Raw genomic sequence first — 26,667 nt, 5'->3', positions numbered from 1 at the left:
TGTCGAGACAGGGGCCGAGGCCGGGGGATTGGAGACTCCATCCCGAGGTGATGGAGCTCCTTTGGTTGAGTTTCGGTTGCGCCGTGGTGGACCTATTCGCTTCCAAGGAGACCACGCATTGTCATCTGTGGTTTTCCATCAGCCATCCAGCCCCTATGGGGTTGGACACTATGGTGCAGCCGTGGCCAAGGTCACGTCTGTTCGCCTTTCCCCCGATTGCTCTGCTACCTGGAGTTCTGGAGAGGGTTCGCCGAGACGGGGTCAGCCTACTATTAGTAGCCCCGTTCTGGCCGGCCCGAGTATGGTTTGCGGACCTGATTTCTCTCCTGGACGGCTCTCCCTTGGAGCTCCCGGTCAGGAGGGATCTACTCTCTCAGGCGGGCAGCATGATATTTCACCCCCGCCCAGTATTGTGGGCTTGGCCTCTGAGGGGGCCCAGCTCATGAACTCTGGTCTCTCAACCGAGGTTGTTGAGACCATTCTTCACTCCAGAGCTCCATTCACTAGGAAGCTTTATGCCAAGAGGTGGAAACTCTTCACTTCTTGGTGTGGAGAGCACCTGCAGGACCCAGTTAACTGCCCAGTGCGTGCAGTGCTGGAATTCCTGCAGGAGCGCTTCTCCACAGGGCTATCCCCCTCCACACTAAAGGTGTATGTGGCGGCACTGGCTGCTTACCACGTCCCTTTCAGTGGAGTTTCTCTTGGGAGACACCCGCTTATAACTCGTTTCCTTCGTGGCACACTGAGGCTGAGGCCAGCAGTTCGTACGAGGGTGCCGGCCTGGGATCTGGCCATCGTATTAGAAGGTCTTTCCCTAGCTCCTCTTGAACCTATCGAAGAAGTTCCTGAGAAGTTTCTCACATTTAAGACTATCTTTCTTCTTGCTATCTCCTCACTAAAGAGAATCGGAGATTTGCAGGCTCTGTCGGTTTCACCCTCGTGCCTGGAATTTTCGCCTGGCATGGTTAAGGCTTTTCTGCATCCTAGACCAGGTTACGTTCCCAAGGTCCCTACTAATGTTGTTAGACCTACAGTTCTGCAGGCCTTTTGTCCTCCTCCATTTCTGTCGTCTGACCAGGAGAAACTTAATTTACTCTGCCCTGTTAGGGCGTTAGACGCCTATGTCCACAGAACTGCCCTGTGGAGGAAGTCAGAACAACTATTTGTGTGCTTTGGGCCACCCAAGAAGGGGTGTCCCGGGTCTAAAAAGAGAATGAGCAAGTGGGTGGTCGAGGCTATCTCACTTGCCTATGAGTCGGCTGGTCAGCCTTCACCTTTGGCTGTACGAGCCCACTCTACCAGGAGTATGGCGGCTTCTAAAGCCTTACTGTCAGGAGTTTCCCTCAGTGACGTTTGTGATGCGGCTGGATGGTCTTCACCGCATACTTTCATTAAGTTCTACGACCTAGACTTAAGTTCTACCCCTGGGGCACAGGTGCTCTCGTCCTCTGTGCGCTAGTTCTGCGGTCACTTGGTCCTATGGCGACGTGGGTATTAGCGTTCCCACAGCGTTTGACGCAGCTCGAGTTCCCTTGAAAGGGAACGTCTCGTTTACGTATGTAACGCTAGTTCCCTGATAGGGAACGAGACGCTGCGTCATTCCACCATACTCCCGGCATTCCCGCTAGCGCTTCCTTCAGGCCTATCAGAAGCTGTTGCGCTTGTGTTTATGGGGTGCTTTATAGTTTCCTGGTGGATGACGTCACCCGCCTATGACGTTCCATCTCTCCAATGGGCTGATTCCATACGTGCTTCATGACGCACAAAACAGGGGCGTTCACACTGCGTTTGACGCAGCGTCTCGTCCCCTATCAGGGAACTAGGGTCACGTACGAAACCGAGACGTTTTTTATTACAGCCTGTAAATGTTTTAAATGAATGTATATGTGTGTGTATGGTAATGTATGTTTGTACAACTTTCAGAAGATTTTAACTCTCCTGCCAGGCTGTTGTTGAAAAAAAGAACTTCTTCTTGCCTGACTTGCCTGGTTAAATAAAGGTTAATAATAATAATAATAATAATAATAATAATAATAATAATAATAATAATAATAATAATAATAATTTAAAGATAATATTGATAAGTCATACATCATAAATTAATAATATGGACAGAAATAATATGAATAAAGAATATTATCATATAATTAATAAACATTGACCTTTTGGATACACCAGAAATAAATCTCTGAAGAGCCACAAATACAGAGCATAGATGTTACAAAAATGTTTGGTTTATTACTGAGGTTTATCATAATTTATCACTATGCTGTTTTAATGTGATACAAATAATATCAACCTCTAAATTGTTCATTAAAGATTGTCTAAATACCTGGTGACAGAGTCATATTTTCATTTAAATCTACTTTTTAATTTTTTTAAATTTTATTTTACTTTTTGCCCTTATTAGTAAAAAACAAAAATCAAAACTGAAAATACTGTAATATCTAAACTTAAGTTAACACCATATTTGCCATTTCCCTCTTCTGCAGTATAAAATGTAAATAAACATTAAAGACATGCATGAAACCTTAGTACGTCAAATCTTCCATGATGCATCTGAGACTGCTCTGATCTAACAGGTTTAATTACTCATGCTGTGATTACAGAAGTCAACCCAACTCGTTGCTGATTGAATCATCTTATTGATCATCATACATGTTACGTGACACTCTCTGAATGGAATTGAATGGAATGGAATGGTTTTTAATGAAAGGAATGGTTTGCTTTGAAGAAACATCTTAGAGAACTAATTACTGTACATGTGCCTGACAGCATGGATTAAAGCTGTTTGAATTTAACCATTTTATTGTTTTATTTTGGTGGAAAAGATAAACCGATTTAGCCATTTTGTCAAAAAATTAATTAATTAATCAAAATTAAACAAGCAAAACTATCTCCCAATGGTGTAGATCTTACAGTTCTTCTCAGTCGCTTTGGTGCATTTCCCACATCACTATTTAAATTTGCACAACAGTTAGTTCAACCTCCACAACATTTAGTCTTTTGTGCAGATCATAGTAACAGTTTCTCATTCCTTCCAACAAATTGCAAGTGCTTTTGGACATGCATCAATTGCTTTCATACAACTCTCTGCTGTTTTATAACATTATCATTTGCTTATGTCATGTCAGTCAAAATTAACAATACTTGTGAATGCTGAATAGTCATTCCATATAAAACTTATAGTCCTCATTTCATTGCTTGAGCCATCACATACAAAAATGTTGAACTAGTTGTCAAAATCTGTCAAGCAAATTTTACAAATTTTTGTATCTTGTTTTTTTTCTGAAAATGTCTCCTAAATTGAACAATTTCTCTCAGGTGAAACAATGTGGCCAGACAGAGAGGAACGTCTGGATGTGCATGAATGATTTACAGTACTATGTATGTTGTATGTTCAGTTCCAATATGTACTGCAATATTGTTACAGTTTTTCTCAGTCGCTTTGGTGCATTTCTTAGATCAAAAGTACAATTCTTGATACTACTTGTACACATTCCAAATCATCTAGTCACTTGTGCACATCATTAAAGCAATTTCTTATTCCTTTGAACAAATTGCAATTGCTTTTGTACATATTGCAATTGATAATGTACAAGTGTCAGCTTTTTTCCACATTTTCAATTGCTCATGTCATGTTGATCAAAACATAGTATATGGTTCTCTGTTGAATAATCTTACCCCTAAAAACATCTAAGCATTAGTTCCTTGCATAAGCCATTACATGCAAAATTGTTGAACTATTTGTCATAACTGTCAAGCATAGTTTTACACAATTCTATTAGACCTTTTGTAAAAAAACGTGAATTGATGAATCGTGCAGGTGAAATTGACTCTCACTCATGAAGGAATGTAAAGTCTTAGTTCAACCAACAATCAACCAGTTGTCTAAATTACTCAAAGGTGCATCTCATGAATACAGTAATCAATTAGCAAGCATATAGACAGACCACAACTTAGGGGTGTTTCCTGTGTTTCTTTCTAATTTTTTTTTTTTTTCTTTGTGCCCCTTGTCTTTTTCTTACTGTAAATTATTTAGTTTTTTTCTTTCATAAAGTAGCACTAGTAAAAGCTAGGGGTGTAACGATTCCCTCATGTCACAATTCGATACATATCACGATACTGAACTCACGATACGATATTACAGTATTGCGATACTCCAAGACATTTGATAAAAAAATTTACAAAAAATGAACTGTTGATTAAAATGCTAATTTTGGTATCACATTGTGTGTGTGTAAATGAATAGTGCTGGAAATACAGGACAATAAAGACACCAGAATAACAATATTCATGATTCTGAAGCTGAAAATACAGAATTATTTTAGATGAATGCTTGAACTGACTAGATATATTTAAAATAATGTTGGACACTTTTACTGGTAACATTAGACATTTGGCATTATCAGGATCCACAAATATTCCTCCATTGCAGTATTATACATTATATTCAACATTATATATATATATATATATATATATATATATATATATATATATATATATATAGTATTTTACGTAATGTAGTACTGACACTACAACTCTTTTTGAATTTTTTTACAGTATTTTGGGTGAACTACACACAATACAGATTGTCACGATCCACGATACATATTGTTGGATTTTTGTATTGCGATATATTGTGACATGATATATTGTTACATCCCTAGTACAGTAAAAGCTGTGAAAAACAAAATCCTGTCCATTCTCTTTCTATCAATAACCCACATACAGTAATATGTAAATAGTACTGTTGAAATTGATATATGCCATTGAAGTGCAGCCTTGTGCAATTTCAATACAGTAACTGTCATCCAAACTGAAGCCTACTGTAAGTTTACATCAGGTAATACTGTCAAAGTACACAGTTACAATTGACAACATGCCTAAACATTTTGACGACCTTGTTCGTGAACAATGACTCAATGACTTATCATTCTGATGACACTGACATGATCATTGGCATGAATATTTACTTTTGAGAGATGTACTAAGGATTTTTAGTGACGGACTAGCTTTAGAAACATATCTATAATATATTGCAGTTTGTACAAATTGTTCTGAGAAATGCACTTATTATTTTGCACATGTTAGGGATGATCTGAAAAACGCACCAAAGCGACTGAGAAAAACTGTAACAGTTGTGCACAGCTCTACCCAAAGGGAGTTTATGTTTGTTGTAAATAAGGGTGTATTTTGTCTTTTGCACAATGCTGTGAACAAATTAGAATTGCAAAGAGCAAATGCAGTAAAAATGTGAAACATACATATTCAGTTAATTGTACTCAGTTACCTCACTAAATACAGTAATGTGTAACTTTACTGTAGTTTTCAAATGTCTTAGCAAATAGTATATAGTGATGTCTTGAGCATTTTCAGGTAGTGTCACCAAGATCTGACTTTTTTGCATTTGAAAACATTTACAGAGTAAACTGTTATAATGAAAACATGACAACGCCATTTGACTCTCTTGTTCATAAACAATGGTGTCAGGACTTTTCATCTTGATGACACTGACACTTTCATTGACATGAATACTTGCTTTTGAGGAATGAGCTATCCATTTTGAGCAAGTGACACGCTTTTGCAGGTTATCAACTAGGTTTTGCAGTTTGTACTGATTTTTTTGAGAACTGCATTAACTGTTGTGCAAATGTAAATAGTGATGTGAGAAATGCACCAAAGCGACTGAGAAAAACTGTAATTCAAACGGAAACGTCTCTGTTTACGTATGTAACCCTAGTTCCCTGAAGGAAACGAGACGCTGCGTGACAACGCTTTGGAACCCCTGCGTGAGTGCGTCATGAAGCACGTATGAAATCAGTCCAATGGCGAGACGGAACGTTGTAGGCGGGTGACGTCATCGACCAGGAAACTATATAAGCACCCCAAAACACAAGCGCGTCAGCTTCTGATAAGACTGAAGCAAGTGCTCACGGGCATGCTGGGAGTATGGCATAGACACGCAGCGTCTCGTTCCCTTCAGGGAACTAGGGTTACATACGTAAGCAGAGACGTTCCCCATCAGGGAACGCGAGCTGCGTGACAGCGCTTTGGGAACGCTAATACCAACGTCGCCATACGAGCAAGTGTCCGTCGTGTGAAGTCAGAGCGCACATTCGGACGAAAGCACCTGCGCCCCTGGAGTGGAGCTGAAGTCGAGATGATAAAACTTCACGAATGTGTGCGGCGAGGACCAGCCTGCCGCATCACAAACATCCTGGATTGATACTCATGACAGGATAGCCTTAGAGGCAGCCATACTCCTGGTTGAATGAGCCCGGACAGCCAAAGGAGAAGGCTGACCGGCAGACTCATAGGCAAGTGAGATGGCCTCGACCACCCACTTGCTCAACCTCTGCTTAGATACTGGACAGCCCTTCTTAGGGGGTCCAAAGCAAACGAATAGCTGTTCACTCTTTCTCCACAGGGCAGCTCTGTGGACGTACGCATCTAGGGCCCTAACAGGGCAAAGCAGATTTAGTTTCTCTTGGTCCGACGTCAGAATTGGAGGAGGAAAGAAAGCCTGCAGTACAATAGGCCTGACCACATTGGTTGGTACCTTGGGAACGTATCCCGGCCTAGGGAGGAGGAAAGCATTCACCATGCCAGGTGCAAATTCCAAGCACAAGGGAGAGACCAACAGAGCTTGGATATCTCCTATTCTTTTTAATGAAGATATAGCCAGAAGAAAGATAGTTTTAAGAGTGAGGAATTTCTCCGAAACTTCTTCAATGGGCTCGAACGGTGCTAGAGAGAGACCTTCTAGAACAACCGCCAGGTCCCAGGTCGGCACCCTCGTGCGAACTGCTGGCCTCAGCCTCAGAATGCCACGAAGGAAACGGGTTACAAGTGGGTGTCTCCCGAGAGAAGCACCACTCAAAGGGACGTGGTAAGCAGATAAGGCCGCCACATAAACCTTCAGTGTGGAGTGGGATAACCCTGTGGAGAAACGCTCTTGAAGGAATTCCAGCACTGCACCCACCGGGCAGTTAACTGGGTCCAGCTGGTGCTATCCACACCAAGAGGTGAACATTTTCCACCTCAAGGCATATACTTTCCTAGTGGCCGGAGCTCTGGAGTGGAGGATGGTCTCCACGACCTCAGTCGAGAGACCAGATTCTATGAGCTGGGCCCCCTCAGAGGCCAAGCCCGCAACCTCCATAGATCTGGGCGGGGGTGAAGTATCGACGCGCTCGCCTGAGAGAGAAGGTCCCTCCTCATCGGAATCTCCAGAGGAGAGCCGTCGAGGAGAGAAATTAGGTCTGCAAACCAAACTCGGGCCGGCCAGTACGGGGCTACCAACAGTAGACTGACCCCGTCCCGGCGAACCCTCTCCAGAACTCCTGGGAGCAGAGCAATCAGGGGAAATGCGTACAGTCGTGACCTCGGCCACTCCTGTACCATCGCGTCCAACCCCAGAGGGGCTGGAGGACTTAGGGAAAACCACATGATTCAAATACCTCGGAATATAAATCGCCCTCAGTGAAAGAAGCTTCCCCTGGGACCATAGAAGGATCTGGTGAGCCAGCTTGTATAACGGGCGCGAACGCAGACCCCCCTGATGGTTTATATAAGAGACCACCGATGTGTTGTCTGACCAGACAAGAACATGGTGACCTCTCAGGTCTGGGAGGAAGTGTTTCAGAGCCTGAAACACCGCCATCATTTCCAGACAATTTATGTGCCAATGAAGATGATGGTCCTGCCACAGACCCTGGGCCGAGTGACCACTCATGATCTCCCCCCAACCTGTGAGAGAGGCGTCCGTCGTTAGTGTTACACGACGACACAGAGCCCCCAACACAGGACCTAGGGACAGGAACCAAGGTTCTTTCCACATAGCCAGAGTAGGAGACACCGTCGCGTGACCCTGATCTTGCGGAGCGGGTTTCCCCTCGAGGAGAACCCCTTGGTCCTGAGCCACCATTACAGTGGTCTCATGTACAGCAGGCCGCAAGTTATAACGTTGGACGCTGCTGCCATCAGACCCAGAATCCTCTGATATTCTTTTACAGTGAGGGACTGGCCTAGGTTTGCCTGTTTGACGGCTAAGAGAATCGAAGCTATACGAGCAGGAGACAGACGTGCCTGCATCGTCGTCGAATCCCAAACCACGCCCGGGAAAAGTGGTCCTCTGTACTGGAGAAAGCACACTCTTCTTGGCGTTGAGCCTCAACCCCAACTTTTTGATATGGGCGAGAACGACATCTCGATGCCGAATCGCCTGATGCTCCGATTGAGCCAGAATCAACCAATCGTCGATAAAGTTTAAAATGCGGATGCCCTGGAGTCGCAGCGGAGCCAGAGCTGCATCCATGCATTTCGTGAAAGTTCGGGGAGACAGTGCTAGGCCGAACGGAAGAACCCGATACTGGTACGCTTCGCCCCCGAAAGCGAACCTCAGGAACTTCCTGTGTTGTGGAAGGATGGAAATGTGGAAGTACGCGTCCTTTAGATCTATCGTGACTAACCAGTCCTCGGACCTGATCTCTGACACGATCTGCTTGAGAGTAAGCATTTTGAATTTGAGCTTCCCTACTGAGCGATTTAACAGGCGCAAATCTAAAATTGGACGCAACCCCCCATCCTTCTTTGGAACGATGACATATCGGCTGTAATAACCCAACTCTCTGCTGGGAGGAAGAACTCGTTCTATAGCCTCCTTCAGCAGGAGAGTTTTCACCTCCTGTTCCATAACCAGAGCCTGCTCGGGGCCCACCACTGTGGGCAGAACCCCTCGGAAGCCAGGCGGGCGTGATCTGAACTGAATCACGTACCCATTCTCGATAGTCTGCAGGACCCAATGAGATACATTTGGAAGGCTTTTCCACTCTGCCAAAAATTCTACTAAGGGTACCAGTCTCTCGAGACTGGCCTCTGGAATATTTTGAGTGGCAGACACAGTGCCCTGTAACGGCGCACCAGCAGGGAACAACTGATCTGACCACTCTAAACCGCTCCTCAGAGCGGGCGAGCGTCCCTTGGGAAAGCGCTCGCTGGGACCGTCTACGCCCCGGCAGGCAGGCGGGGTTGGCAGAACGGGCCCCTGAGGGCACCGAGAGAGAACGGGCGCTGTGTACTGCAGCGAACACCTTTCTCTCTTGGTGGGGATCACCCTCAGTACCCTGACGTTTCTGGCGTCAGGGCTTCTTCTTCGACGAAGCCTTCCTGGCGACAATAACCGTCCTCAGATCGGCCTTGCCCCTGGAAGACCTCGTCTGAGAGCGCCGCGCCTCGGCCCAGTCTTGCTGGGGAGGAGCACGAGATGCTACACTCCTTTTCTGTTGCGCCCGGTGTGAGGAGCTACTCGACGGCCGTGGCTGCTCCCGCCCAGCAGCCCCGGAGAAATGAACACGGAGGGGGAGAAATTTCTGGAGCGCCGCCGCCTGCTTTTTCTCTTCCTGAAACCTCTCGATGTCCGAATTCACTGAGTCACCGAAGAGGCCAGCAGTTGAAAGCGGGGCGTCCAGGAGAAAAGATTTTTCCTTTTCCTTCATGTTGGACAAATTCAACCATAAGTGTCCCTCCGTTGCCACCAAGGCTGCCATAGAACGGCCCACTGATTTGGCCGTCTCCTTGGTGGCACGGAGAGAAAGATCTGCTGCTTGACGTAATTCTCGAATTACGTTAGCACTTATTTCATCCCCCTTACTCATATCTTTTAAAAGATCTGCTTGATATGCTTGTAATATCGACATAGTATGTAAGTATGCTGCCGCTTGACCTGCCGCCGAGTAAGCTTTGCCCACCAAAGCCGAGGTATTTCTTAACGGCTTTGTGGGCAATGCCGGTGTCTTAAATGACAGTGCCGTATCTGGAGATAGATGGCTCGCTAGCGTTTCTTCAGCCTTAGGCATCGCCCCATAACCAATTCTTAGCCCCAGAAATATTTGAATAAACAGATGTTTGCTGGCTGAATATTCTGGATGACACTGGTCTTTTCCATGACCTCGACACCTCGGTGTGGAGGTCAGGAAAGAATGGAAGAATGCTCGGCGGGAGCGGAGCGTTTTCATTGACATACGCTCGCAATGCTCGCAACAAGCTCCCTCTAGAGCTGACTGGGCATGCTACACTCCCATACAAACAACACACAGATCGTGAGTGTCCCCACCCATGATATAACGTGGGGAGGGATGAACACACTTTCTGAACTGCTGTTCGCTCGCCATATTATATATATATATATATATATATATATATATATATATATATATATATATATCGTCTCTTTATAGTTTTTTTTATATGTGAAAAACTCCTGCCTAGCAATTTCTAAGGACAGACAAAAACACTTTGAGACACAGACTGATATATTCACACACAGAGCGCCTGCTGAAGACTCAGAAGCTGACGCGCTTGTGTTTTGGGGTGCTTGTATAGTTTCCTGGTCGATGACGTCACCCGCCTATGACGTTCCGTCTCGCCATTGGACTGATTTCATACTTGCTTCATGACGCACTCACGCAGGGGCGTTCCCAAAGCGTTGTCACGCAGCTCGAGTTCCCTGATAGGGAACATGGTTGATTATCTTAACCTATTGGCAGATAATTTAGCTAGTTTTAAGCAAAAACTCTCTTCATTTTGATTGATTTAGATTTTTTTTTTCAGAAAACAAGACATAATATCTTATGTCATTTTACTTGTCTAGTAAATGCATCTTGAATCTTTAGATATTTGAACTGGAAACAAGACAACAACAAAAAAAAACTAAGTAAGAAAAGCATTTATTTTGCCGTGTGGAGCCTGTCTGAAAAACTATGATTATGGATAATTCATCTGGAGTGTTTTTTTTTTTTGTGAATGTTGTACAGAAAGTAGTATGACATATTATTTTAGGTTCATTTGTATGAGTTTATGGCTCTACAGGGAGGCAATACTGTACATCTATTTTAAATGTGCTTAAAAAAACGGAATAAACCAATGCAAACAATATCCAAGGTCCAAGCAATACATAAGAAATGCAAAAGGCAAGATGATTTAAAAAAAAAAATAGAAGATAATAACTGAAAAGTATATGGCAGGTAAGTACATCCCCCCCACCAAAATTTGGACATCTTTTGAGAATTTCTTAGCAGTTTCTGGGTCAACAATACACATGCACACTCCCTTTATAATCAGCAAAGCTGGTTACATCCCAACAATTCATAATGTGTAGTGTCTAGTTTCTTTATACCGCACCACATGTCTTACTTGGGGTGCGCAACTTAGTATATTTTAAATGACATTTATGTGGTTGTGTAATCTGATGCATTTACAGAAGGTTTCACAATTAATATTTCCCTTTTAATAATTGTAAAGCAAGCATTAGGAAATGCAAATACTGTAATCAGTGATTTGTGCATAGTGACAGACTGCAAGAAAATAGCTCCCAAATGTCAAAAGCTTGATAGACAATGATAGCAAAATAGACAATTTAACACAAAAAATGGAACGATTCCTAAAACACTCTATCCAATTACTATGGAAGATTGCTTTTCTGGACTATATAAATGAATTACAGTAAATGTGTTGAGTATTTTCCAGTTTTATAACAGAATAGAATTATATGATAGATAGATAGATAGATAGATAGATAGATAGATAGATAGATAGATAGATAGATAGATAGATAGATAGATAGATAGATAGATAGATAGATAGATAGATAGATAGATAGATAGATAGATAGACAGACAGACAGACAGACAGACAGACAGACAGACAGACAGACAGACAGACAGACAGACAGACAGACAGACAGACAGACAGACAGATAGATAGATAGATAGATAGATAGATAGATAGATAGATAGATAGATAGATAGATAGATAGATAGATTTTTTTTATACCAGGTCATTTTGTTCACTGGCCCCTGAGCACCCTGCATTTTCTGAAAGTGACCCCTGAGCTGTGCATTTTGAGTATCTGTGGATTATGGTTTTACTGCCCCAGGGTTTCTATGAAGAATCGCTAGAAAAATAAAAGGACAGGTTGCAGTGCAGGAATGACATCCACGTCAACACACTGCACCATGGTTGTCCAGCGGGACACATCCATCACAGCTAAGGTCAAAGTTCTGAACTTCTACCTTCTGAGTGGAATGGATGTCTCCACGGGGAGCCATTCACTACTGTCTGCTGCTTGGTCCTTTTCACGTCTCCTATACATCAATCTGCCCTTGTGCTTACAGTAAGTCACAGCTCTTGCCAGAAAATAAGTGTGAAGATAAGAACATTCAGCAAAAAAACTTCCAATCAATTTAATTTGTTTTGAATTTGAAAGTACAAAAGTTTGCATGAGTGTTTTATAATTTTAATTGAACCTGTTCTGGGTGTTAATGCATGCCAGGACGCAATGATTGGAAGGAAGACGAGGAGGGAATTGCAGTGATGGCACACGTACAATAACCGGCTGTTTTTTGCTTGTTATGTATCCCATAACTTTAATCCACAAGCCAAATTTACTTTAAATTACTTTTAAGTCTTTATATGAGGACTGACCTCCTTTGAGTGGAGAAAGCATCATCAACTCCAATGGGTCTGCAGTGTATTATGCATTATGAACAGCTCTGACCTGATACAATATAAACATGTTGACTCACACCGCGTGGCGTCCCTGAAGGGAACCATTATTGCAATTCTAATGACCACTGAAATGTTTAGCAATGAAGCATGTCTGAGCTGCGAATTCATACAGTCTGATGAAAAATGAATGAGATTATATTTCTTGGAATGAATCTCGGCCTTGTCCTTAGTTAGCATTCAGTGGACACTGTGCCTAGCTGACCTACTCTGGCAAAACCACGTCCCGGAATGGAGAGGGTACAACTTCGGGGGTGAAAGACAAACCGCCTGGGAAGCTGGACTGCCGAACTCTAGTGGTCATGGTTCAAGTGAGAATGGAGCGTACGAGGCCAATTCCACTATCAACTTTAACCTGTTAGTCTAATTGTATTCTCGCACACTGCAATATGGGAAGAGTCAGCTGTTCAGTTCAAGTCCGCAGGGGTAAGAATCCATCAGAAAACATACAATATGTAATAGTATCAAAACTTAGTGGACCAAAAGGACAAGGTTTAGTTGGTTAGCATGGGCCAGTTAGCTGCTACAACTACACATACCGTTCTAAAAAAGGGTTTTCTCAATGGACAATTATAAATAATATATCAGGCAAGCTACTACCATCGATATGAATGGGAATGCTTAAGGATAGCTCTCTCTAGACCTCCATTTAAAGGACAGGAACCTCAGCAGAGACAGCTTGAGAAATGAAGTCAGTGACAAGTAGAGTCTCACAGTAAATGATCCTCTCTGTTCGTTTTGTCTTAAAGCTACCATCAAACAGAATGAGTTTTGGCATCTATTGGAATGCAGCTCAATTTTACCTAAGCAACAAAAAACAGCAAAAGCTGTGGCCCTGTTTACACCTGGTATTAAGAAGCAATCCGATCACAAGTGTACAACACTAAATAAAGGTGTAAACGGGTTATAAATGTCCACCTTAGACCACTTCCAGAGGTAGTCGAAAACACATTCGACCAGATTGCTTTCATAGTGTGAACGCTTGTATGGTCGAATGTGTTCGAACAGCCACAAAAGAGCAGGCGCCTGCTCTCTGCCTACTGACTTAATGCGGAAACATTTTAGGAAGCGCTCTAACCAGATGGGATTCAAAATTTGTCAGATGAAGACCTAAGTTTGGTTTGAAGATGAAAAACGTACCAAGCGCAATGTTCTCTAATCATTCCTGATTTCTAACACGCACTCACTGAGTTCGCCGTGGTCTTGCGGCTATCAGAGCAGAAACGAAAGCTTTTTTTTTTTCTTCATGCCCTGTTGCATTCATGTGGAATTTATGTGAGCTTATTTCGTCCATTAGATCGAAAGATCTGAAAAAGCCCATACATTTAACCCACCCATACATTCTCCCCTCAAAGAAATCAGGACCGAAGTGGTCGAAAGTGGACAAAAGAGACAAATTACACAATGTAAGACAGACGGAAGAGACGGAATGTGTCTCAATTGTCTACTTGAGATCGGATCGACCATAATACCAGGTGTAAACAGGGTCTGTATAATATAAAAAAAATCCCAAAATATAATTGTGGCGAGCAGGACGAGTGCGGTTGCGTGATTGCTGATGAGTGCCACCTGCGCGGCACACCGGTCTCATATCTCTCACGGAGGAGCAGAGGCATACAAGGAGGAGAGACGATGGTGATGGACAGGAGGCCAGGCCTGGATTTATGTTTTATTATGTGACAGCAGTCGTCCGTGAGGGGCTGCTGTCTTTTACTTTCGTTTTGTATTTGTTTTATTTTGTTATTAAATTCTTTAAATGTTTGCCGGTTCCTGAACTGCATTACATATATATATATATATATATATATATATATATATATATATATATATATATATATATATATATATATATATATATATATCCTTATATCTTACAGACCTTGTTTAGACCTTATTAAACCTGGAGGTCAAATTAACTATTCAACCCAGACAGACATACTGTAGGTTAAATGAGCGACTTACTGATACACTATATGGGCAATTCCAGTTTTAGGTTCCAATCATATCTGTGAGGACAAAGAGTAAGCTATTTCTATATGGACTTTGTGCATGGAAAATGTCATCATGGAATAGAAAAATACCCCCTTTTGCCATAAAGTTGGTAACCCATAATTCTCCAGAATGTCACTGCTTGGTGTAGCATTAAGATTTCAAAAATCATACAGCTTCCAAAACCACCAAGAGAGGAGTCCACCTTACCTTATAGTTTTTTTCAATTTGAACTGGATCAAACTGTTTATATTGGGGTTCATGTAGCATTCAGCTATTACAGAACTGACAGCTCAATGGACCCTCAATGAAAAGCTGTTTATTGTTTCAGAAAGCTTGAATATAACACATTATTTATACTACTTTTGTGTATTTCTGTCATTTTTGGGTATTAATAGCTATGGTAACTATAAAAGTACTCGGTTACATACGTAACCTCGGTTCTCTCTAGAAGAGGGAACGCGTATCGCGTAAGCTAGCTTACGCTACGGGTAAAGTCATCTTTTCTCGAGATATTGAAGCCAAAAATTATCCTTAATTTTGCATTTATTGTCAACGCAGTGCAGCAGCCAGCAGACCTAGAGCAGGCAATCTTGCGGGCTCATTGGCTGCCGTGCGGCAACTGCTGCAGCCTACCACTGAGCCTCGCGTGTGACGTCACGCACTCTACGCGTCACAGCCCACCATAATGGGGGTGGCTTACCGTATAAAAGTCAGGCTCGGAGGCTGCGTTACTGGTTTCATCAGCTGAAGCGAAAATCGCTCGTGGTGCCTGCACGGTCGGGTTACGCAATACTCGTTCCCTCTTCTAGAGAGAACCGAGGTTACGTATGTAACCGAGTACGTTCTCTTACGAGAGGTTCTCTCGTATTGCGTAAGCTAGCTTTCGCTACGGGAACCCATTGTCAACGTTGTGCGCGCCCAGCCTCCACTTCATGAGTCCCAGGGATTTCCGGTGAACATAGATAAGTGGGAAACAGGTGGCCAGCAATGCGGGCCAGCACATGTTATAAGCACATACAGGGTATACAGAGCGGCTTCGCCGGTCCATATAACTATTCACCATATAGTGCAGCTCAACAGGAGAGCTAACGTCACGTGAGAGTAGTCTGCGCATGATAAACTGGGCAGAGTATACATACCACTCACAATGACAGAAGTCTAGCCTGCAAGGCGGGAACTTCCAGGTTATAAAACCTAAAAAATGTGGACGGAGAGGCCCAGCTTCCACCTCACAAATGTCTTGAATGGAAATTCCGCGGGACCAAGCCCACGACGAGGCCACGCCTCTGGTGGAATGTACCCTGATGCCCAAGGGGCATTGCATACCTTTAGACTTATAAGCGGATGCGATAGTTTCCACTATCCATCTAGACAGGCTCTGTTTCGAGGCGGCGAGACTCTTGGTGCGCCCACCAAACGAGACAAAGAGCTGTTCCGAACGCCTAAAAAGAGGCGGAGCACGTAATGTAAGCCCTCAGCGCCCTGACGGGGCAGAGGAGATTAACATCACCCTCACTATCGGATGCTGGCAGAGCCGAAAGAGAATGACCTGCGCTCTGAAGGAGGTACCCAACACTTTAGGGACATATGTCTTGGGGTGGTGATGGCGCAGTGGATGAGACACATGCCTTTGGTGTGAGAGACCCGGGTTCGAATCCACTGTGAGACACCAATGTGTCCCTGAGCAAAACACTTAACCCCTAGTTGCTCCAGAGGCGTGCGACCTCTGAAATATATCAATTGTAAGTCGCTTTGGATATAAGCGTCAGATAAATGTAAATGTCTTGGCTTAAGGATGACTTTAGAGTCATTTGGCCCGAACTCAAGACACGCAGGGCTAACAGATTGCGCGTGTAAATCCCCCACACGTTTGACTGACGACAGAGCTGTCAGGAAAACGGTTTTGAGCGAGAGGTACTTTAGGTCCGCGGAGACTATCGGTTCAAAGGGGAAAGCTTTCAGGGCCTCCAGGACCAATGAAAGATCCCATATGGGAACCGATGGGGGTCGCGGGGGATTCGTCCGTCTGGCTCCTCTAAGGAAGCGGATGACGAGCTCGTTTCTTCCTACTGACTGACCGCGCATCGACTCAGCGAACGCTGCGACAGCCGCCACATAAACTTTAAGCGTGGATGGGGACCTGCCCTTATCCAACAGCTCTTGAAGGAAGCCAAGCAACCCCGGGGACCCCACACGTTCGTGGGTCTAGATCTCTATCAGCACACTATTTGGAGAACACTGACCATATAGACGCGTAAAGCCGCCTCGTAGAGGGAGCTCTGGATTGTGTAATCGTGTTCATCACACCTTCTGGCAGCACAACGGGTATCCGTTGATTAACCATACGTGCAGAGATCAGATTGAGCCGCGGGCTTGAGAGAGGAGATCTCTCCTCACCGGGAATCGGCCAAGGGGCTGTGTGAGACAGCCGCATCAGCTCCGGGAACTAGGTTTGAAGAACCAGCGCAGGAGGTACTGAGACCATACAAGAAGGCGTTCTGTCAGATGGCAGAGGCTTCTGGATCTGACACCGCCTTGACGGTTTATGTAGGACACCACAGACATGTTGTCCGAGTGGACTAGCACATGGTGGTCCTGTATGAACTGGAGGAAGCGTTTGAACGCGTTCTCGACCGCTATCATTTCCAGACAGTTTATGTGGAAGCGTCTCTCTTGGTCTGACCACAGGCCAAATACCGGTCTGCCCTCGAAGACGGCGCCCCAACCTAAGTTGGAGGCGTCCGTCGAGATGACCTTTCAGTGTGAGACAGCCCCAGTGTCACTCTGGTACCAGTCGGCCGCTAACCAGGGCTGCAGAGCCAAAACGCAGCTCTGAGTCACTCTGATTCATCTGTAGCCTGAAACCCAAGCCTGGTGAGGCACTTGGGCGTTCAGCCACCGTTGTAGCGGGCGCATGCGCAGCAGGCCCAGGTGAAGCACAGCCGCAGCTAATGCCATACAGGCTAGCATCCTCTGGAATGTCTTCAGAGATGTGATGCTGCCCTCCTTGAAAGACGCGGTAATGTTTTGAACACGGCGTGCACGCTGTGTCGATAGGTGGGCCGTCATAGCCACAGAGTCCAGTTCTATTCCTAGAAAGGAAACTGACTGACTGGGCAGTAATGAACTCTTGGTCCAGTTGACCGTAAGGCCCAAGCTTTCCAGATGGCTGAGAAGCACTGTTCTGTGAGATAACAGTTCTATCTCTGACTGTGCTAAGATCAGCCAATCGTCCAAATATTTCAGAATTTGCAGCTCTTTCACTCTCAAGGGAGCGAGAGCCGCATCCATGCACTTCATAAAAGGTACGGGGTGCCAAAGACAGGCCGAACGGGAGGACGGTGTATTGATATGCCCGACCGTCGAAGGCGAATCTCAAGAATGGCCTCTGACGGGGGACTAACGGGATCTGAAAGAATGCATCTTTCAGATCGAGAGAGATAAACCAGTCCCTCGGGCGAATTTGCGCAAGGATTTGTCTGGTCATGAGCACTTTGAACGGCCGTCTCATGAGAGCTTTGTTCAAATATCTCAGATCTATGATAGGTCTTAGAGCTCCGTCCTTCTTGGGTACGAGAAAATAACGGCTATAAAAGCCTGACTCGCTCAGAGAAGGAGGTACTGGTTCTATGGCCCCTTTGCACAGCAGTTTGGCTATTTCTGCGCGGAGTAGATGCGCTACATCCGCTTTCACTTTCATCTCGGTCCGTGCTCGAAAGCGAGGAGGACGGCGAGCGAACTGAAGCAAATAGCCCTGTCTTATTGTGCTCAGCACCCATTCTGACACACCTGAAACACTCACAGAAGGCAAGCACAAAAGGATACTCAACGCCGGATGGCGTAGCAAGCAGGCTAAAGGTGGCGAAGCCACTTTCCTAAGCTTGCTGGTCGCTAGATTCAAAGGCGGAGCCTTTTATACGCTAAGCCACCCCTATTATGGCGGGCTGTGACGCGAAGAGGGCGCAACGTCACGCGCGAGGCTCAGTGGTAGGCTGCAGCAGTTGCCGCACGGCAGCCAATGAGCACGCAAGATTGCCTGAAATATCAATATAGAGAGTTCCTCTGATTTCATATTTGTGTGCTACATCATTAAAACACTAGGAATTATACATCTGCATTCCAGTGGCATCCAATGTGACAGTATATGCTTAGTGCGAGTGAGAAGAGAATCTAGTTGCGTTTAGACAAGCTGGAGATGCATTGTGCAAATTTTCTATATCCCAATCTGCTTGAAATTAGCATCTATCTTACTGTCATGCCAAGTCATTATGGTTTCTGCAGAGGCGAATGTGTTCTACAAGTAATGCATATGAAACCGTGACTGCAAAAAACAAACTATGTAACATTGTATCAGTGAATATATGAGAATATGAAAGCATGTTTATTACATTTTGAGCACTTTTCTCTCATGGGTTGTTTTTTTATTATTTTCATTTATTTACTTATTTTGTCACATGAAGGTCACATTAAAACTGGAATCTTTTTACCATAATTTCATCATCTTGCATCTTTTCAAGTGCCATTTATGGATCGATTTTTACCATTGTGTCAATCCTGAAATATGAAAATTCATCATTAAAAAAAATATATATTATTCATTACATACATATACACTCACTGGCCACTGGTACACCTTGCTATTAACAGGTTGGACCCCCTTTTGCATTCAGAACTGCCTTAATTCTTAATGACATAGATTCAACAAGGTGCTGGAAACATTCCTCAGAGATTTTGGTCCATATTGTTTGAAATGATAGCAGTTGCTGCAGATTTGTTGGCTGCACATCCATGATGTGGATCTCCTGTTCAACTACATCCAAAAGGTGCTCTGTCTGATTGAGATCTGGTGACTGTGGAAGCCATTTGAGTATAGAGTAGGGCTGCAACTAACGAATATTTTAATAATCGATTAATCTGTCGATTATTTTTTCGATTAATCAATGAATTTGATAAAAAATAAAATAAAATAAAAAAGCATTAATTTCCAAGCCTTTATTCAAAAACAGAACTGAGAGTGCAAATTCACAGTGCAAAAAATCTTCAGAAAGTGCCCAAACAGGTTGCTCCAAACTCTCTCTCGTCTCTCTCGCGCACAGACACACTCGGTCTTTCTCAGACACACTCGGGCCCAGTCCCAATTCGCATACTATCCGTTCTAAATAGTATTCGAAAATAGAATTAGTACGTCCCTAATCGTAGTATGTTGAAATGAGTGTTCCAAAGATACCCGGCAGGTCTACTATTTCCGGTGAGAATCCGAAATGCAGATCGATGCACACTCTAACGGCTAATATGGCCCACAACCCATCGTGCGTTGGATGAGGATTCGGTTAGAACTACAAACACGAGTGAAAAGTGTTAAAAACGGATATGTAGAGAGGTTTAGATGATGAACGTGCTCTTCTGAAATTCGTTGCCAATTATTTTAATAATCGATTTTATCAATTCGTTGTTGCAGCCCTAGTACAGTGAACTCATTGACATGTTCAAGAAACCAGTTTGAGATTATCTGAGTTTTGTGACATGGTGGGTTATACTGCTGGAAGTAGCCATCAGAAGATGGGTACACTGTAGACATAAAAGTATGGACATGCTCAGGTAGGCTGTAGCATTTAAATTAAGCTCAATTGGTACTAATAGGCCCAAGTGTGCCAAGAAAATATCCCACACACCATTACACCACCACCAGCAGCCTGATCCGTTGATACAAGGCAGGATGGATCCATGCATTTATGTTGTCTACACCAAATTCTGACGCTACCTATCTGAATGTAACAGCAGAAACTGAGACTCATCAGACCAGGCAAGTTTTTCCAATCTTTAATTGTCCAATTTTGGTGAGCCTGTGCAAATTGTAGCCTCAGTTTCCTGTTTTTAGCTGACAGGAGTGGGAGCCCATCTGCTTCAAGGTTCGATGTGTAGTGCATTCAGAGATGCTCTTCTGCAGACCTTGGTTAAAAAGTGGTTATTTGAGTTACTGTTGCCTTTCTATCAGTTTGAACCAGTCTGGCCATTCTCCTCAGACCTCCGGTATTAACAAGGCATTTTTGCCCACAGAACTGCCGCTCACTGGATATTTTCTCTTTTTCTGACCATTCTCTATGAACCCTAAAGATGGTTGTTTCATGAAAATCCGAGTAGAATTGTATTAGAATCTAGAATATTATTTCTGAAATACTCAAACCAGATCGTCTAACACCAACAACAACGCCACATTCAAAGTCATTTAAATCAACTTTCTTCCTCATTCTGATGCTCAGTTTGAATTTCAGCTGATCTTCTTGACCATGTCTACATGCCTAAATGCATTGAGTTGCTGCTAAAATTGAACCTCGAAACCACACTGTTAATGCCAGAATTTTACAATATAATTTCGCTAATCAAACAACTTACTTACTGCTACTTTTCAGTAGGACTGTGCCGGTAAACTTGACAACCGCACCACTTCGGTTGTAAAGCGCCACCGCGGTAGCTGAGTAGCACCGGCGGTGGTCCGCCAAAACACATTTTTTGTATGTGATTGCTGTTTTACATAAATATTATGACACGAGTGAAGCACAAAGCTTTGTTTACAAAAGAAATAATAGGTTTGTAATTAAATGTTACATCGCATCCATGGAAACATTTAGATTCATGACGAATGAGAGAGTTGTGCATGAACCCATAAATTTAAGCTTTGTCGGTTTTGAATTCTGGTTTGCAATCTGGTTTGCAATCACCTGATTATCAGTGAATTTAACAATATTCCATTAGTTGTTCCATATAGAAAGCTTGAATTGTCTACTTTTAAACAAAACAATTAAAAACTAAAATAAATCAACTAGCTTACTCCCTGCTTATGTAGGCTAATCCGTATGAAATGTGCATTTCTCTCTATAGGCGCGTTCACTGCAAAGATGACGAGTCAGCATTGTCAACTTAATCTGTGCAGCCGATACTGACACAGAAAACACTAGTTTATTAATAAACAATTAAAATGTCGCCTTGCTATATTTGTGTCACATTTCAGTGTGTTTAGTTCTGTTTTGTGATCTGGTTTACCCCTGTCTTTGTGATTTTGGTTCAGTCCTGTTAGTTTTCCCGCTCTGTCTAATTAGCTATTCCCTTCACCTGTGTTCAGTTAATCTTCCCATTAGGCCCTGTTCATTTAAGCCCTGTGTTTCCGTCAGTGTTGGTTGATCGCCGTCTATGTATGGTTGTGTGATCTGAGTTCCTGGAGTTTTCATTTGTTTATGTTAAGTTTAGTTTGTTATTAAAGCAACTATACTGCAGTTCCCGTGTCCTCGTCTTCGGTATCCTGCAACAACCCTGACAGAACGATCAACCTTTGAAAGAAAAAACCTCCAGTGTAAGCCTCCAGTCGAACATGGAGTTCGATCAGCAGGCCTTTGTGGGAACCCGCACACACTTTGTGGGTCACAGAGGAGGATATGGGCGATATGGGTCTAGACAACTTTTTCAGCGTCAACATCTCTGCGTCCAGCCCAATCCTCATCTCATCCGCCCTGTCGAGCAAGAGCCTGAGCCAGTCTTCGAGCAAGAGCCAGAGCCAGTCTTCGAGCAAGAGCCAGAGCCAGTCTTCGAGCAAGAGCCAGAGCCAGTCTTCGAGCAAGAGCCAGAGCCAGTCTTCGAGCAAGAGCCAGAGCCAGTCTTTGAGCAAGAGCCAGAGCCAGTCTTTGAGCAAGAGCCAGAGCCAGTCTTCGAGCCAGAGCCAGAGCCAGTCTTCGAGCCAGAGCCAGAGCCAGTCTTCGAGCCAGAGCCAGAGCCAGTCTTCGAGCAAGAGCCAGAGCCAGTCTTCGAGCAAGAGCCAGAGCCAGTCTTCGAGCAAGAGCCAGAACCAGTCTTCGAGCAAGAGCCAGAGCCTGTCACCTGTTCGCCAGAACCGGAGCGAATCGCCTGCCCGCCGGAGACTGAGTACGCCGCACTTGGATCTGCTCATGAGGACACGGTACTGATTGTGGCTGTTCTGTGTGTGTGGGCGGCACACGGATCAACTGCGGTCCATGAGTCCAGCCCAGAGTTTCCTTCGCCGCTGGTCCCGTCCAGCCCAGAGTTTCCTTCGCCGCTGGTCCCGTCCAGCCCAGAGTTTCCTTCGCCGCTGGTCCCGTCCAGCCCAGAGTTTCCTTCGCCGCTGGTCCCGTCCAGCCCAGAGTTTTCTTCGCCGCTGGTCCCGTCCAGCCCAGAGTTTCCTTCGCCGCTGGTCCCGTCCAGCCCAGAGTTTCCTTCGCCGCTGGTCCCGTCCAGCCCAGAGTTTCCTTCGCCGCTGGTCTTGCCCAGCACAAAGCCCTCTTCCCTGCTGATCATGTCCAGCCAAGAGCCGCTGATCCTGCGCCAGAGCCCGCTGATCCTGCGCCAGAGCCCGCTGATCCTGCGCCAGAGCCCGCTGATCCTGCGCCAGAGCCCGCTGATCCTGCGCCAGAGCCCGCTGATCCTGCGCCAGAGCCCGTCCCCGATCCTGAGCCTGTCCTTCTCCCCAAGAAAATTTTGGGGGGGGCTATACGCCTGCGCCGTGGTCGGCCAAAGACCCACGGAGGCCTGAAAAAAGATCACCACCATGGCCGCCCGAAGGGTCCTCACCGCCATGGCCGCCCGAAGGGTCCTCACCGCCATGGCCGCCCGAGGGTCCCACAGCTCCGCCCTGGACGCCCGAGGGTCCCACAGCTCCGCCCTGGACGCCCGAGGGTCCCACAGCTCCGCCCTGGACGCCCGAGGGTCCCACAGCTCCGCCCTGGACGCCCGAGGGTCCCACAGCTCCGCCCTGGTCACCCCCACAACTTGCTCCGTTGTGGCCACGCCCACAGCCTGCTCCGCCCTGGTCCCCTGACCAGCCTGCTCCGCCTGGACCGTCCTGGAGTCCAGGATGCCCACCCTCCCACCCCTTTGGATGTTATACCGCGCGAGGACACGCCTTTGGGGTAGGGGGGAGGTACTGTCACGTTTCAGAGTGTTTAGTTCTGTTTTGTGATCTAGTTTACCCCTGTCTTTGTGATTTTGGTTCAGTCCTGTTACCTTCTGGTTACATGAACACGTTACCACCGCATCAGCACCGAAAACATGAAGATTTTATTTTAGAGAATAATCGCACAACCTATTCGATATTCTATAATTAAATTGAATAGTCAAAAATCGTGACTCATCCCTGCATGGAATCTATTGTTTCTTTTCCCAAATCTTCACTATCGTCTCAAAGGGGATTATAAACGTTTCTTCCTTGGCCTGTTATATTTGTATTTTTTATTGTGGTAAAGTAGAAAAACACTGTAGGACAGATAGACACCATTTTTACTTGCACGTCAAATTCTTTTTAACACAGTTTGTGCTTGTTATTAGACATGGTAAGGCGCGTCAAGTTTATTTGTAAACCGCGTATGACACACGCAGGTGATTTTAGTTTTCGCTTTCTCTGGCAGCGCAAAATCAGACACAGCCTAAATGCCTTGCCCTTGTGGAAGATAAAATTCACTCTTCATACCTTTTACAAGTAGAAAACATGAAGATATCAGAAAAGAGATTGATGGTCTCTTTCCTGCTCATGTCCCATCCTCTTAAAATGCAGAGTTGTATGATGCGTCTTTGTGAGGAAATATTAAATGTAATAAAAAAAAATAGATTCAACGTTATTAAATTATTTAAATTACTATTATTAACTGATATTTATTTCAATGCTTTACAGGCTATAGTGTGTTGTTTCTTTGACGGAATTGCTCAAATAAACACTTTTTTGCTCAAATAATACATATTTTTTAGTTTTTTTCAAAACAACCCCCCAACCACCGCACCACCGCCGGAAGTCGGTCCATTACCACCGCGGTGGTAAAAAACTGCCACCGTCACAGCCCTACTTTTCAGTAATTATTTACATCTACGATCAACATTTCTCTCACATTGTATGCCATCTTAGATCATTTTTTGACTGAGCTTGAAGCAAAGCATTCTTTGATTTTCTTCTTCTCGAAGGATGCATGTGATGCTTCATTGGTTATCTCAGAAGACAGCATAATCATGCTGCCTACATTTCAGAACATCAGGAGTGTGCCTGCGTATGTGGGCAGCTCGCCAGCATATGAAAGAGAACTTATGAGTTTTGGAAAACACAGATATCATCATCTAAATTCAATTGCTCAGAAGCAGAAATACTGGAGATGCAAGATTTTGAGGAAACTTCCTTAGGAAAAACTTACCTTCTGAATCTTGAGAATAGCTAGCAGCAGTGAGCAGAAGAACGCCAATGCCTATTCCCAACCACTTATAGAGCCACGACCTCTGGCGCATCTTCATGTATTACAGCATGCTCACCTGCCAATATAAAGTGACAGATTACGATCTCCTTAATGGCTGAAGTGCTTATTTCGCATACATAAGTTGCATAATGGAACACCATTTAAAATGCATGAGTCATAAGTCGTATAATTGGTATCCTTTAAATACGGTGCATTTCATAACAGACCTCAGGGGGATTTGGATACCAAGTGACCGTTTGATTTTCATCGCTTTGAAAAAATTATTTACCATTTCCCATAAAAAGCAATCCCAAGACTTTGAAGTTTACTCAAAGAACGTTCTAATTAATTCTGGCATCAAAACAGACAATGAAACTGGCTGAGTCAATTTCCCCACCATAATTACTCGAGTCATTTTACATCATAAAAATAGAGATAATAGAGAGTTTGGCTTTTGGGGATGTTGCATCAAACTGAAATCCTCTGTAATGACAGCGGGCAGGAAGCATTAGCTGCACATATAACCTTTTCCTTTGAAGTGAGCATGTGAGCGATATAACAATCCACAGCAAAGTGCAGCTTTGAAGTCTGCAACATGTCTATGGGGTCAAACAACTCCTTCCTTGAATAGACTCAAAGACCAATCTTGACAGGTCTGCATGCAAGGGAAAGATACGCTTTGGTCTGAAGTCAATTTATTTATATTATGACTAATCAGAGGAGAGTCATAAGTGATTCTTACAATGATACAAGTCTGTAACATCTGAAAGAATTTAGATAATGCAAGCAAATCAATAGTCTAATATTTAGATAAGGCTTTAATGAATGACAACAGTACTCAAAATACTGATTATTGAGACATGGGACAAAATGGTGCCCTAATTTGAGATAATTACTTTTGAAAATATCACTTCCATTTTATCAGAAATGACAATGTTCTAAACAAGTGTACAATTTCACTTTATTATGTCTTTGTTTTATCAAAAGGAAATATGTTTTATTATTATTGTATCCCCCTGTTTTACAGCTGTTATTGCTCTTTGTAAAAACCATAATATATTTAGGATTGATTTTATTTGTTAAACTATAAATCAGTAAGCTCCTCTTCCTGTCATTGTAAGTGACAAAGTGGTGTAGGGATGACAAATGTTTGTCGGCCAAAACCTGTAAATGAGTTTAGAATCTCCTGTTCTATCGTCCTGAAGTCAATGATTTTTTTTAAAAGGGTTTTGGTTAAATGCCTGAATTAAGGTCTGTGGTTAACACAAGCTCAAGATATTTTCACGTTTTATTCTATTATACAACATACTTCAGTAATAACCCCCTTTTTTAATTTTTTAAGCTTAACGTAAAGTTTGGATGGCAGTGTTGTCATCATGATTGTGCACAACCATTAAGCTTGTGTTATTTTGAGTAGCTGACAGTAGGTGAAATGTGGAAAGGGCATTACAGTTGACTCTAATATTCCTGGATTTGGAAAGGATTCTGAAATTGATTTCACTCCAGATCCACTCCTGGTTTTCCTAACACCGTGGGTCAACCTTGTTTAATAGATAGAGCTGAAGACCATTACTGGTTTTTAATAAAAGTTTCATGAAATTTTTGTCAATATTTATAATTAATATTTGACATGACAGTACACTTTTTTCCTTTTTTTATATTGATCCATGAGCAGATGACGAGCAGACCCAGACAAAATCAATGTACTACCTGTACTGATTATGACACTGTGAAACTATTCTGAATTGATTTAAACCTAATAAAATGTGTTAATGGGAACTGAGAGTGCAACAGTTTTAATGGTAGATGAAAGTATAATCAATAAGTTAGCCAAAACTTAAATTATATATAATAAATAATCATGAATTTTAATAAGAAAACAAAA

At 43.8% G+C, this 26,667-nt stretch overlaps 1 protein-coding gene across 1 annotated transcript in view; it reads right to left on the bottom strand.

The window, feature by feature from the left end:
* pcdh15b (protocadherin-related 15b) overlaps positions 1-26,667 on the bottom strand; it is a 288,259-nt gene that overhangs the window by 250,383 nt on the left and 11,209 nt on the right. The window contains exon 2 of the mRNA XM_077206152.1: positions 24,744-24,858. Coding sequence (XP_077062267.1) covers positions 24,744-24,840 — 97 coding nt within the window. The 5' untranslated portion in view covers positions 24,841-24,858. The remainder of the gene's footprint in view (positions 1-24,743; positions 24,859-26,667) is intronic.

The sequence above is a fragment of the Siphateles boraxobius genome, unplaced genomic scaffold (assembly GCF_051911475.1).
Source record: "Siphateles boraxobius isolate OS27281-9 unplaced genomic scaffold, OSU_SipBor_1 55, whole genome shotgun sequence".
Taxonomy (NCBI): Eukaryota; Metazoa; Chordata; class Actinopteri; order Cypriniformes; family Leuciscidae; genus Siphateles; species Siphateles boraxobius.
The sequence above is the reverse complement of the archived record's forward strand: the minus strand, read 5'-3'. Positions and strand labels throughout refer to the sequence as shown.